At 38.5% G+C, this 13,869-nt stretch overlaps 1 protein-coding gene across 6 annotated transcripts in view; it reads right to left on the reverse strand.

Annotated features, from left to right (window-relative positions):
• LOC110710078 (ATP-dependent DNA helicase SRS2-like protein At4g25120) overlaps nucleotides 1-13,869 on the reverse strand; it is a 38,292-nt gene that overhangs the window by 15,846 nt on the left and 8,577 nt on the right. For 3 of the 6 annotated variants that reach the window (XR_002509113.1, XM_021888334.1, XM_021888333.1), the window contains exons 13-22: nucleotides 9,664-9,777; nucleotides 9,426-9,526; nucleotides 9,248-9,326; nucleotides 8,890-8,940; nucleotides 7,811-7,888; nucleotides 7,479-7,688; nucleotides 7,231-7,269; nucleotides 1,537-1,608; nucleotides 1,343-1,429; nucleotides 1,209-1,265 (exon numbers count right to left, since the gene is read on the reverse strand). Coding sequence is in view for 5 of the 6 variants with exons in the window: in XM_021888334.1 (XP_021744026.1) it covers nucleotides 1,209-1,265; nucleotides 1,343-1,429; nucleotides 1,537-1,608; nucleotides 7,231-7,269; nucleotides 7,479-7,688; nucleotides 7,811-7,888; nucleotides 8,890-8,940; nucleotides 9,248-9,326; nucleotides 9,426-9,526; nucleotides 9,664-9,777 (888 nt within the window). In the remaining variant the exon portion in view is untranslated. The remainder of the gene's footprint in view (nucleotides 1-1,208; nucleotides 1,266-1,342; nucleotides 1,430-1,536; nucleotides 1,609-7,230; nucleotides 7,270-7,478; nucleotides 7,689-7,810; nucleotides 7,889-8,889; nucleotides 8,941-9,247; nucleotides 9,327-9,425; nucleotides 9,527-9,663; nucleotides 9,778-13,869) is intronic. The other 3 variants (XM_021888337.1, XM_021888338.1, XM_021888336.1) reach the window with 2 other exon arrangements.

Here is a 13,869-nt window from a genome sequence, read left to right on the forward strand (position 1 = left end):
GATTAGTTCTCAATAGCCATGAAATGATCATCTTAGGGTGATCCAACAGAAGTTGTAAGCCCTTCCCTTTGTGATGCCCATGCTGAAGACTAAAAAAAAAATTCCTAGGCGGCATCCAAATCCTATAGGTGGACAGCAAATAACTATGCTCACAGAGGAAAAGACACAGTTTATAGATTTTATACAAGAAAGCACCATGATACCAGTTATACAATTTTTAGGAAATCTGCTGCACAAACAAAAGCCACAAAGTTGACTCCCTTACAAACAAAAGCCACTTTCATAGATAACATCACATCATCACACCGTGAGACTGGACACACAACTTTAGTATTTCAAGCCTCCCGATTGATAGCTTGGTATCTCAATTTATTCTTAAGGGTTGGCACTACTAGGAACTCCTGCAGCTTAGTAGAAAAGCTGTTCCTGACTCTACCTTCCATCATATCATATATTACAAAATCATATCAAGAAGCGAAAAACAATAATATAACATAGACTCCCTCTCTTGCTATCTCATAAAAATGACTAATTTGACTGTTTAAAAACTTTTAAAATACTAGGGTAGCTAACGCGCGCGATGCGCGCGCCATAGCTAGCAATATTCGGAAAGCTCTTTCGGTTTAGTTTTGCATCACAAATTTAGTTGTTAGAAGTATTAATGAGGGAAAATATGTAAACAATTTTAAAGGGTATTATTGTCTAAGCACTATTCATAAGAGTTATCTCATACTTTTAAAAAGGTAGGGATATCAGTGTATCACATGAGTTTGCACCTTTATACCCATGCCAAAACCACCCTGCATTTTTTTAAGTTACTGTTTCAACTGAACCGTGCATCAAATCATAGACAAAACAGACAACATAATATGGGAATTTTGTGAAATGAAGGTATCCACATAATAATACTTTTGTAAGGGCTGTGCTAATTGAGTAATTGAAACATCAGATGGACAGGGTAGTAATTACAACAAAAGAAAAACGAAAAAAAATTAAAAATGGGGAGAACAGTATAACAGACTGTGGAATTAGAGACCATTGCTAGTGTATTATTTACAACTCTCACATTAGAGGGCTAAGCATTGGTAATATTGTCATCCTTCAAACACACAAGCCACCAGAGGTACTAGATATTTTAACAAGCTAACAGCAGGAACTAATATAGCATTCCATATCTGTCTCTAGCACAGAAATAAACACTGATATACCTGAACCTCCAGTAGATGCGTTGGAATCTCTTGAAAAAAACGAGAAGGGTGAAGCACCTGAAGTTAACTTCAATGTTGTCAAAATCTGGGAGTATGAAACTCCAAAGTAAGAATGCACTTTTCTAAATAATGACCTGCCAGTTTGAGTCCATTGTCACATACAACATAAAAAGCTTTTTTCGAGCACGAGTCATAGCCACATACAATAGACGCCGTTCTTCCTGCAATTTGCAGATCAAAGCAGAACCTTACAAGTTAGGATTTTATAGTTCTCAACTGATTCATGGCAATAAGCATTGCAAAAACTTTGAAGTACAAGGGTGCCCACCTCAAGAGAATTTCCACGTTCCGTAGCAACACCGTTATGCTCATGTAACAGTGGAATCTCCGAATCATTTGCCTGGAATGCAGAACAAGATTTATATACTGATTTTCCCAAAGAAATAGCATATCTATATGGAAAAATACAAGATATAATACATTTTGCAGAACAAAGAACTGACAGAAACTTTAAATTAAACAGTTGAGCCAAACTATTGATCGGAAGCCTTAATATCCAGCCAAACGGGTTGTTAATATAGTTAAGCTTGAAGCAGCCAAATTTCAAGCTCAAGTAGAAAATAAAACTATTCTCTAAATAGTCCAGTGCAATAAGCCAATAACATTATCTAAGAAATGTCAACTTATGCTTGTTAATGATATTGAGGCTTACAAAACACAAACATTGAAGATTTTACAATTTAATAGCTCGTTACTTCATTAATATGTGAAAAAACTTCCTTGGACTTCAATTGAACACTATTCTGTTGTTGAGCTCATGGTCAAAGTCAGGAGAGCACCAAGTTATGTGGGCTTGATGATTGTAGGTACATGTCTCTTGAAATATCAGTGAATCAGTTTATTTCGCACTCCCTTCAGTTTTTTTTTTTTCCAATTCAGTGCATTGGTTTTTCTTGGGACTGAGGCTTTGTAGGTGGTGGTGTTGTTGTTGTGCATCAGTTTGACCGGGAAATAGTTTTAGTATGGTCATTTAAATGTAATAAAACATTGTATTAGTGGAGTTTGTTGGGAATAAAAAAATTAATATTCCGTCATGTTTTATTAAGTGTTACACTTTGACTTTTATCATTATCAAATAATGGTTTTGACTTGATTAATTTAATAATATATAAAAAAAACAAATAAGTGTTACACTTGCTAGCACCAAATGTTAAGCTTGAAGCAACCAAATTTCCAGCTCAAGAGGTTCCCATAGTTCAATCGAGAACTATGACACTCAGATAGTCATGGTATCAAACAACAATGTGCCCAGCCGTATGAGACTTGTGTTGCTTTACTTAGCTTGCTCCCCATGCGAAGCTAAGCATGCAAAGTCAAATGCTTGTGCTGTTGGGTACCATCGGGAAGGGTTTATTGCCTTTTATCAGCACAATTCCTTCGACATCCTAGTGCACGTTGGAAGCTACGGGGTGGCTCAACTTCGTGACAATAAGGCAAGTCGTGATGGGCACGACAATTCCCGAGTAATGGAAAATCATAGTCCAAAGCTAAAGAGAAAAGCGGTGGAGCCCGGATTAAGTGAAGGCATTGTGCTTGGGGAAACATAGATCAAGTGAGGATCTACCTTCTTAATAGTTGACGAGGGCGTCAACCTCATTTAGTGGGGGAGGTATGTCGCAGTCACTTTGGTGGACCTAAGCAAGGGCGATGACCATCCCGCATAGGCACGCAAGGCTTTTGGGACTCACTTGCCTACGCGAGCAAGTGTATGCTCGATTCAAGAAGAACAAGCCAAGTGAGGCTAAAGCAACTCACAATCATGTCTAAGGCTTGTGAGGTTATAAGGAATAACCCCATGAGCTTAGATCTTGGTGCTAGCAAGTGCTTAGCCAACTAGGCCTTGGCTTGTGGCTAGCCCGCGTGAGCGCACTTAAGGAACCTCAGAGTGTTTTGATGAGCAAAACTCCATAACAACCTTTGGTATAGATTGAAGGGACTTATTAGGACCCTAATAGATCATACATGGTTGGGCTCGGGAACCCATTATTGTGTTATTGTCAGTTGGGTGTTCACTAGGTTTACTAGGCCAAAACAAAATAAAGCTCCATAGGGGCGAGTGCTCACTCAAACGCTGAGCAAGGGGTGGCCCTATGGCTAGGAGTCTTAGGCATAGTCTTGGACATAGGAAGGCCTATGGGGACTATAGCACATAAGGATGGCTAAGGTGAACACTCGACAAGACAAACCGACTTGATGGTCTCGACAAAGGGGCACGTGGGCGGACTAGCCTAGCCAATGGCTTAGTACGATGCATGCTAGCTCGACGAGCGTGCTTTGATGTAAGGATGTGTTTGGGATCATGTAAGGAAGTCTCTACAGTCACTACTATGGCGGAGACTACAGAGGCTCCCCCATGGAGGAGCAAGCACGACCTAGTCAACGATGACTATGGTCCCTATGGTGGAACCATGGACTTACGTGGCCATGGGGTGGTTGCTAAAGAAGAGCCTTGGCAATATAGAATGGTGTAACCATGAACAACTTTAGCAAACCACGATAGTAGGGATTCCTTGATGGCTACCTCAAGCATCGAAATAGCAAACGGTTGCCTTGATTCTAGGGTGGGCCGAGGTGTGGGGATAGTGGGCGGTTATGGTAACCACCCACGTTGCACCACACTCCCTAAAATATAAGTACGGATTTGCTAAGGTGGCACGTGACTAAGTATGGTTCCTAAAATATATAGGGTCATAATGTTAGTGGGTTAAGTAACAGTTACCTTAATCAGAATCTTGACCGAAGTCAATTCGAAATACGATTAAGCCATTACTAAGGCGCTTCCTATAAAATAGGAGCACCAAAGTAGTGGGGCATTGCCTAGAACGTGGGTAGTTATTTTGATGGAGGAATGTCACGACATCTAGCAATTATGCCACTTAGTGTAACTAGAAAATAAGAGCACTAAGGGGGATTGGGTAGTTATGCTGATTGAGTAGCTTGGCGCCACATAGGCACAGCTGATACATGCCTTCTAAAATGTAGGAGCATGGCATAGTGGGACTCAACGATTACCTAACGGTTATGGAATCATGCTAAACATGAATAACTTCCCTTAGTACGTGGACAGGTCAAGATGCATCCAAATAACCATGCAAGTAGTGGGCAGTTACTTAGATCATGGGTGTAATGGGCGTAGTGGGTAGTTATTCTAAGTGACTACTTCAGTGCCAATAAATAGGCAAAGGCATTCATTTGCTAAAGAGAGAATTCTTGGAGCTCTTTAGAGAGAGAATTTAGAGAGAGAAACTCCTTGTTATATTGGTGTGCCATACATTAAAAAAAGTAATCCTACTTGTGCTTGTGTTTGTGTGCTCTCTTACCTGTGTGCGCGTTCCTTATTCTATGAGTGTTGTTAGGTTGGTCTAGACTTTGTCTAGGCCCCATAAAGGGAACCTCTAAGGTCACTAATTTAGAAAGAAAAAAAAAAAAAAGTTAGTCAACAAAAATCCCGTGACAATTTGGTCCGACCTGCCAGAAAGGCAAAGATCCCCTCAAAGTTTACACACTAAGATGAGGCAACCATCTCGTTTAGGAAAGTCGTCATGGATTGTTACAAACCCTACTGTTAGGAAGCTCACGTCCACTCGTGATATCCCTAAGGGAGTGTCGAGCAATGCCGGTGCCAACAAGCCTCCCCGCCCTTGTAATGCTAGTGAGCAAAGTGCTTTCGTGCCTCCTCCGAGGACAAGCACCCCTTAGCCTACCAAGGAGTTGGAAGATTTACTTAATGATGATCCTTTGTATGTTAGGGTGATGACTTACCTTGGGGATCTTGCTAGTGAGGTGATGTACTCCAATGATCCTTGGTCGTCTCTTAACCACTTGAAGTCCATTGTGAAGGAGAACCGTGGAAAACTTAGGTTCAACCCTAAGGACCCTTAGACCTCGTGGTGGAACCGTGGAACCAAGTTAAGGCTGACGAGATGTTCGAGCTGGATGATTGACAAGCCGAAGTAATGGAAATGTGGTGCAATAGGGTGTAGGATGTTAGTAGCAACTTCATCTCACACGTTAGGGTGGGAGTGGAGCATTTTGTCCAATCCTTCGCTCAAAGCACCCATACTAACGTTTCTAATGCAGGTGGTTGGCTCGAGGAGTCTCCTAGGTGAACAGGGATAGTGAGGTGCCGGTTAAGAGGACAAGGGAGTTGGCAAAGGCAATCAATGTAATCAAGGTAACAACCAAGGCTGTGGAAGTGATTAACCTCTCCGACTCTGAGGATGAAGGAGCGGGTGTTGCTGGGGCCATGTTCATGTTCGATTGACTCGGCTAGTTGGAAAGGTTATTGTTCAGTGATTATGAGGGAAACATGGTGGTTCCATCGCCTTAATACAACCCGACTACCCCAAAGTATGCTCGTCTGAAACCTCAGTTTGGTTTCTTTGCCCCTTGAAGTTTGAGGATATCCTTTGTGGATTTATGTTTATTGTCTAGTTGTTGCTTATCTATTTTTTTATGTTTCGCTGGGTTTTATTTGTTGCTTCTTTGTGAATACACATCATTATAAATTATATTGTATTAATGAGAATTTAAGCTTTTGATTTTATTACATTGCTTGTTTTCATAGTCGTAGTGCGTTATAACCAAGGTTACAAGGGACGGGATTCGATTCGAGACGTGGTACGGAAACGAATACGCGGAACGCTACCCGTGGTGAATCCGGTACGATTGGGTACAAAATAAGTAAATTAATAAAAAAAATTATATAGGTGATTTTTATTGATAGATTTTATATTGGAAAATAAAATAAATACAAGTATATACTAACTCCATAAAATTTATATCTAGGTGAGTGGATTGCTAAAAAAAAGAGTATAAAATAAAAAGCCCAAGTTGTTCATTTAAAAAAGCCCAAAGTTGTTGATAGAGGTTTAAGCCCATTCACCCATTGAAACAAAACCCTAGCCGCCACCCTAGTGTGCACAAATTTTAAAAAAATGTTACTAGGGATCACCTCCTTCAGCGTTTTGGTTCGCGACCACCAGCGACCCAGGTCGCGTTTGTTCTGCGTTTCAGTTCGCACGAATCAGTTCGCGATTCGTGGCTCTGTACCACGTTCCTTTTAACATTGGTTATAACTAAATTACTAGCTTAATCAACGACCCAATTTAAGCCGAGTTAAGCCGAATATGTGGACGACGGTTATCGATGAGGTGCCACTCCACTTTATAATTCTGACTTGAAAACTATGCAAGTGTGATAATGCGGGATGTGGGCCGTAAGTCCTTAAAGCATAGTTTTTTGCGAATCACACCAAAATTTCGAGAATTTTGTTCTTGAAGCGCTTAGTGGGGATGTCTAAGGAATTGTGCTGATAAAAGGCAATAAACCCTTCCCGATGGAACCTTACCTTACAGCATAAGTGTTGACTTTGCACGCTTAGCTTCGCATGGGGAGCTAGCTAAGTAAAGCAACACAAGTCCCAAACGGCTGGGCACTTGGTTGTTTGTACCATGACTATCTGAATGTCATAGTTCTCGATCGAACCATGGGAACCTCTTGGAATATAGGGGACTGCATTAAGCATCCGAGCAACTAGTGTGTTGCACCCATGCTAGACGTGGAGTCTGGAGCAAAGGAGGAAATAATCCTCATTGCTGGACATTGCGGATTACCCTTGTGAAGGGTCAGCTGATACATGGATAACCCTTGATGACCTTTATAGGTCAGTGATGCGAAGGAGAGAGATGAAGAAAAAAAGGGGGGAAGTGATGCACTTGAATAAAAACAGCTGATTTAGGAAAGCAAAACACTTATAAAAAATGGAAAGAAAATTTAATTAATAGATGGGCTCCAAAACCATAAGTGAATCTATAATATGCATAACCTTTTGCAAATGACAAAATTCTATACTAAGAAGCTGACTAGACTCATAATTTAAACATAGACATTCTTTTTAATGAAGGCACATACAACCACTCACTCCGTAGGTGATTATGCCAAAATATACATACTAACTTACCTTGACTATGAACACAATGTCCCATTCCAAGCCTTTTGACTGCAAAATACACAAGGATAAGATAATTTGTAAGAGGTTCCTGTTTTCACAATATACCACTATGGAACCAAATCACAAAACATATAGGAGGTGATAGCAGACTATGCAAACTAAATTCTTCTTTCTTATCTGCATCTTTTGTCACCAATGGCGGTGTGAAATTTAAAGAGAACAGAGTGCTTTTCTCATCATTAAAACATGGAAATAACCTGATGAATGGTAGTCAATGTGACTGAATCTAGATTATCTTGTCTCCTTGAGCGAAAATTTTCCTTCTCCCTTTCAGATATATAGTCCACAAAAGCCTGAAGTACGTGAATACAACCTTTGTTTTTCACAATATCATCCAGTACAGTTTTTCTTGGAACAGATTGTGATGATAAAAAATCATTCACATCATCTAGTAAGTATTGAAGCACCTGCAACATGGCAGACAAACACAATCAGCAATTAATATTTGTAACCTATTTTCAAAGTATAAAGAGGTTTGCTGTTTAAAATGCAATATGTTTCCTCTGATCCTTATAAAGCACACGCTTACAGATCTGAGATCATTGTCTTCATTCAGTAGTTTCCCTCCATCAACACTAATTACTGCCCGCTGTTCAAGAAGGTATTTCTGTGACAATAAAATATCAGAGCAATAAGCAAATAGTGTGAGGCTTGGAAATACTTTTCATACATAATTACATGTCAATACACATAATATTTCCTCCGTTATTTATAACAACAATTGCCTTTATGGAAGATTCACATTAATAGTAACAATCCTCTCATGGGAAGCATTTCAGACCTAAAGTTAGACCTTGCCCTAGTTTATTTGCCTCTCTCTTCTTTTTTTATCTAATCACAAGAGTAAAGTTGGGCCACAAGGTTGGGCCACCTATATGGTGGGCCTACCCTTTTCCGATTTCTTAATCTTTGAGCCCAACCCAATTGGTGCAATTAATACAGAACGGAGTTATTACATATCAATAAAGCAATGCAAGTCACAAGATCTTAAATTCTTCTCTCATTAGACCAACAAAAGCTCGTATTACAAAGAATATATTTGTAGTTATGCCTAACATTGGTGAAATTCTCATTTGTATCTATTCAACATGCTAGGAAATGTAAGGAGAGCTCTTCAAGCTATTGCTATGCTAATTGTTTTCACATTTTGCTAGTAATTCCTAAGATAAAAACTTTACTGGTGCATAATAAGTTCAATGAAATGGAAAAGTAATAATCTTTTGATGGGATGGCCTAAATACTAACGTTGACACTTATGTTCCAAGAAACAAGGAATGCCAATAATTAAACGAAAATTTAGCAGTTCTGCAACGTTTTAGTCAAGTTTTTGCTAATTCCCTTATTTCGAATGAAAAACAAAGGAGCAATGGTTACTAATATCAACAACATAAGCCTCAAAAATAATGCACAAGTGTGCAGACTAATACAAGAACAAGAACCGCTGCAAAAAAATTTAAGACAACTTCACCAAACTCCATCCAACATTAGTTTTTCATTATAAGTTACTCAAAGATATATTAGCTGTAGCTTTGCATATGATAGTTATCAAAGAAAAATTAATAAATAAATAAACACAAGAGATAAACCAAAAGTTTCACAACATAGAACCTGAGGGAGGAGATTCGCAATAGATGTAATGATAGAAGATATTGATTGTTCCTGCAAGCATTGGTCAAACAAATAAGAATTGAGGGCAGCGATAAGTTTAAAATGTGCTAGTGGCTACACACTCTCCCAAAAGATAAGCTTAGCATAAGCTATTGCATAAACAAAAGGTTAACACTTGTGACAGAAATATATACAATATGACCTCTTACTACAGTGACAAGGATTGAGAGTATTATACAAATCAAGTTCAAATTTGATCATATCCTGTCATTATATTGTATGGGTTGCAAAATTCCACTTTGCATTGATATTCTATGCAAAATGAATAATCCTCATTCCATTGCTGATATAGAATTACCCGACAGACGAGTTTTGATATCATCTCAAGTGTTTGAAGCACTTTTCGTCCTTGGCTGAGTTGACTTCTGTAAACAGAACTAAAATCCATCGCGTTAAATAGCATAAAGTAATAGAAAGGACTTGTAGATTTCAAACTAATTTGATACAAAGGCATGGAGCGTTGGTGTGAATATAACCTCTTGAAGGTACCCGATATCTTTGCATTAAATATGTCAGACGCAGCTGAAATAAAGCTGCACTTCCTTATGGTTGATATTTTATCAATGTGTTCTATTACCTAGAAAAGAATATCCGCAACAATCAAGGACAACATGTATCAATAATAACGGCAAGATATCTAGTATCAGAATCAACAATTATGTGAGGTCCTTCAAAATAACAACAAATGTTAAATAAAGAAACGAAGAGCATTACTTTCTTTTTTTCTTCCTTCTCATATAGCAACAGAGTTTTGAATGCTTGACGAAAAGGGTTATCATCACACCCAGGCAAAGCTGTTTTAACCATGGCTAAGATTGCTTTTATTACCTATCCAAAAACAACAAATATTCAGTTCCTAAACTGAATGGAATCAATCAGTTGACAATTATCAAAATAATAAAGCTTATACAGGCGTAGCCTACATTGAGGACTATGAAAGACATCTTTTGGATACAGAGATATTAAACTAATGCCACCTTGTTAGGTCAGCCTTGATAGCCACGTGTATACAGAGAGGAATCTACAATTCAGGTCTTTCAAAATAAGAGTAAACAGCATATGAATTGATTCAAATGGAACAAGCGTGAATCTAGTGGCCAGTAGACCTAGTTATTGGGTAGGGTAGCCAATGATAATCGGTCATGGCCAAGCTTAAAGGGCTTTTAATGGGCAGGGCCTGAAATAGACAGAGCCCCTCCCTAGCCGTTTCCCATTCCCCCAACCCACCCCTGCCGCCCCTCCGACCCTTAACCAGTTGCCGCCCCTCAACCCACCCCGAAACCAGAGCCCAAAACCCACCTCTCCCCACCCTACCACCCCAAAACTCAACCCCAAAAACTAAACCCTTGGTTCACCCCGAAGCTAAAAACCGGGGGTGGGGGGTTTTAAGTGTTTTTAAGGAGGGATAGTGTGGGTTTTCTAGTTTTTCGCTGAATTGTGCTCAAAATTAGGGGTGGGTGAGGGATGGGTGGGGTCGAACCGCCAACTAAGGGGGTTGCGGGTAGTTTTGGGGGAAGGGTGGTGGTTTCTCGTGGGGCAAGAGAGGGAGTGGGGAGGGGCTGTGGCGGTGGGTGGCTTTTTTTATTTTCTTTTTTGTATTTTTTTATTTATTATTTTTACCAATTAACATTCGAAATGTGGCATAATATTTTATTAAAAAATATTAACCTCAAAGAAAATGCACCTTAAAGGTTGGGATTATTCCAAAATTATCAAAAGTAGGAATTATTTAAAGAAAATCGACCAAAGCTGGGATTATTAAAAACCATTTTTCCTATTATTTATTATTAATGGCTCACATTAACTTCTTGTGCAAAAGGACACAACCGTGAATATATAATACTTAAAGGTTAAGATTAAAATGATTTAGAATTTGAAATTAAGGGTTTTAAATTAGTGTATTCTTCAAGATTTAATCAATATGGTAACACTACCTCCTTTTTTAGTTCCACTCATCTACTCTAAATTTTACTCTAAATACACTGATAAAAAACCTTCTAAAAATGTGAGTAGGTGAAAGAAAATGGTTACAAAAATAAGATAAATGGAGTTAAAAAGGGGTGGTGTAGGTGTAATAAAAAAGAGTAGGTAAAGGAGTGTAGAAAGGTCTAAATATGGTGGGGGTAAGATAGGTAAAGATAGTAAAGTGAGTTTGGCAAAATTTATGTGAAGTATAAGTGAGGCTATGTTCAATTCACCTAATATGAAGTTTCTTAAAATCTTAAATCGCAAAATAAAAACAATATAACCATAAATAAACGCAAATAAAGTGATCAAATCAATTTAAACATTTCTAATATAAGCAAATACTTCCTCCGTTTCAAAATAGTTGACACATTTCGATTTGGCACACATATTTAGGCGAGGTATGAGAAAAAGTCATGACAAAATTACCCTTCATCAATAACCCTTCACACTATGTTAATCGGACACGGCAAAAATCGTGGAGTGTCCGTGTCGACACGACATGACACGACACGAAATCCGTGTCGGATCCTCCATTTTACACTCGGACACTTCAGAGAAGAGAGTGAAAGAGAAGATAAAGATCTAAATTTTTTTAAAAAAAAAATACAAGAAAAGGACCATAAATCTACAAATTAAGTCCTACCTTGCCAATCAGATACTAATTCGTGGAAAATCCCTCATAATCGGACCTGAAATTTAAAGTTTTATGCCATGTTTGTAGAGAATTATGAGTAAAAATGGCGTACAGAGCTATGGTTTATGGGGGAAGTGAAAGAAAAAGGAAGGAGAAAGGAGGAATAGTAGGTGGGTGTGGGTCATAGCTGTTAGTGTCATTTTTTATAAAAAAAAATTATACTCCATAATATCACGTGAAGGATAGGAGATATTTTCTCCTTTATTCCTATCTACTTCTTTGGGCCACCCACACCTCATTCTCCACCTTGTTATTGTTTTTTTAATTAAGGACTTGTTATTACTCCCTCCGTCTCTTAATTAGATGCCTACTTCTCTTTATTATGTAAGAAATAAATGCTAGAAATAGGCATCTAATAAAGGGACGGAAGGAGTACTTTTTAACATAATTTACTTGGATATTAATGAAATTCTGAAAATTTACAATTTTGTAATAAATAAATTATTTGTAAAAAAATTAAAATGACGTGTCCCTGCACCCGTGTCCAAATTTCGGACAGAGTCCCCGTGTCCTAAAATTTTGAAAATTGGCGGATCGAATACTTGGACACGTGTCCATGTCCGACACTCGTTCCCGAGTCCATGTAACATAGCCTTCACCAATCAACTTTGCAGGTTAACAGAACCATCAACAGCACCGCCCTACTGTCATCTAATCCTTAGCTACCCCAACCTCACCTTCACCTAGGTCACCACCCACCCACTCCCTTTTTACCGTCATCTTGGGGTGGCTGGGATTTCTAAATCTCTTTTCGAAAAAGCTCCATATATGCTAGAGAAAGATTTGAGGAAGATGAGAGCGGCAACACGAGTTAATGCGAAGACTCAAATAATGAAACTTGTCGGAAGCTTTGCAAGTGATGAAGTTAATGAACTCCAACCCATAAATTTGCACAAATCCTTCGCATCTTTCAAGATTTTAGCCACTAAAGTAAGGTTGCTTGTTTTTTAAGAGATAAGAAAAGAAAAATGGGAGTCACATAATCGTTGGGGAACAATTAGAGTGTTGGTTATTGTCAAATTTTAGGTGATGGTGGTAGTAGCAATGGCGATAGGGTGAAGATGGAGAGGGAAAGATGATGAAGATCAATGTCGTAATAGAGTGAGGAGAATTGATAGCTATGGGTCTACAATGGCGGCGAGAGAAGAAGAGTTAGTAAAATCAATGAGGGTTAAATTGACATTTTAACATATAAAACTTACCTTATATGGAAACTTGTTAACTAAAAAGAAATTTCCCAAAAAGGAATACGTCAACTCATTTAGAATGGAGGAAGTATATTAGAAATCTAGTCTCCATCTATAAGAACCCTCTACAAAGAGTTGATTAATGGCATTAAACTACCTTTTGTGACCCTGGCAACTAAATTGTCGATCTTTTCTCACCTAACTTATCTTCTCATCAACAAAAAACAAGGGTGTGCTTCTACAAGAGCTCTACACACGCAATATTCTGTTTTTCCTCCCTTCTTTCTTTTAGGGCGAAATAAAGTTCTAAAATATAGGAGCAAAATGAAGACCAAAGGAGCACCATTGGGAGTGCCATAAAAAGCATACTCCAATGAATTTCTCAAAAACACACCATGGATTATTTAAATCAACAGTGGTGTTTTTAAAAGCTCCACATATACGTTTTTAAGGTCCATAATACGTAAAGTCATAAACACAGCCACCAATGATATTTAAATTCAAAAATATATAGAATAATATGAAATTGTCTACCAAAACTAAAACACAAACCTACAAGGCCACCATGAGAAAACCCCTTGATTTTTACTAAAGAAAAATACTTGCTCTTGATGCAATTCTATAGCAGGTATATTAAGGTGAGGTGAAAGAGAAAGGAAAAGAAATACATATACCCTTACCCACCCTTATCCTACATACCCTTCTCCTTAGCCACACCCTGCTATCACCCTAACCTTAGTCTACTTAGCCACCACCGCCTAGCCTTTGTTACCACCTTCCTCCTTACCACAAGTAGCAAACCTTCTCCTATTTCCCATCAAACTCACAGCCACCCAAGTAAACACCACCAGATCACAATCAAAACCTAAAACCACCACCGCTGATAACGAAAATTATAACAATGGGGGAACATAACGTAAACCACCCATAATGAAAATCTAAGACACACTTGATCAATTAAGATCCTACGTTCTAGAAGTCTCTCCATATTCCAATGTGGAATTGACCCATCTCACTCAAAGGATAGGGGGGTGTTTGCTTTGAAAAATTACATCAACTGTCAAAGTTGTG

This window comes from Chenopodium quinoa, unplaced genomic scaffold (assembly GCF_001683475.1).
Source record: "Chenopodium quinoa cultivar QQ74 unplaced genomic scaffold, ASM168347v1, whole genome shotgun sequence".
In the NCBI taxonomy this organism is placed as follows: Eukaryota; Viridiplantae; Streptophyta; class Magnoliopsida; order Caryophyllales; family Amaranthaceae; genus Chenopodium; species Chenopodium quinoa.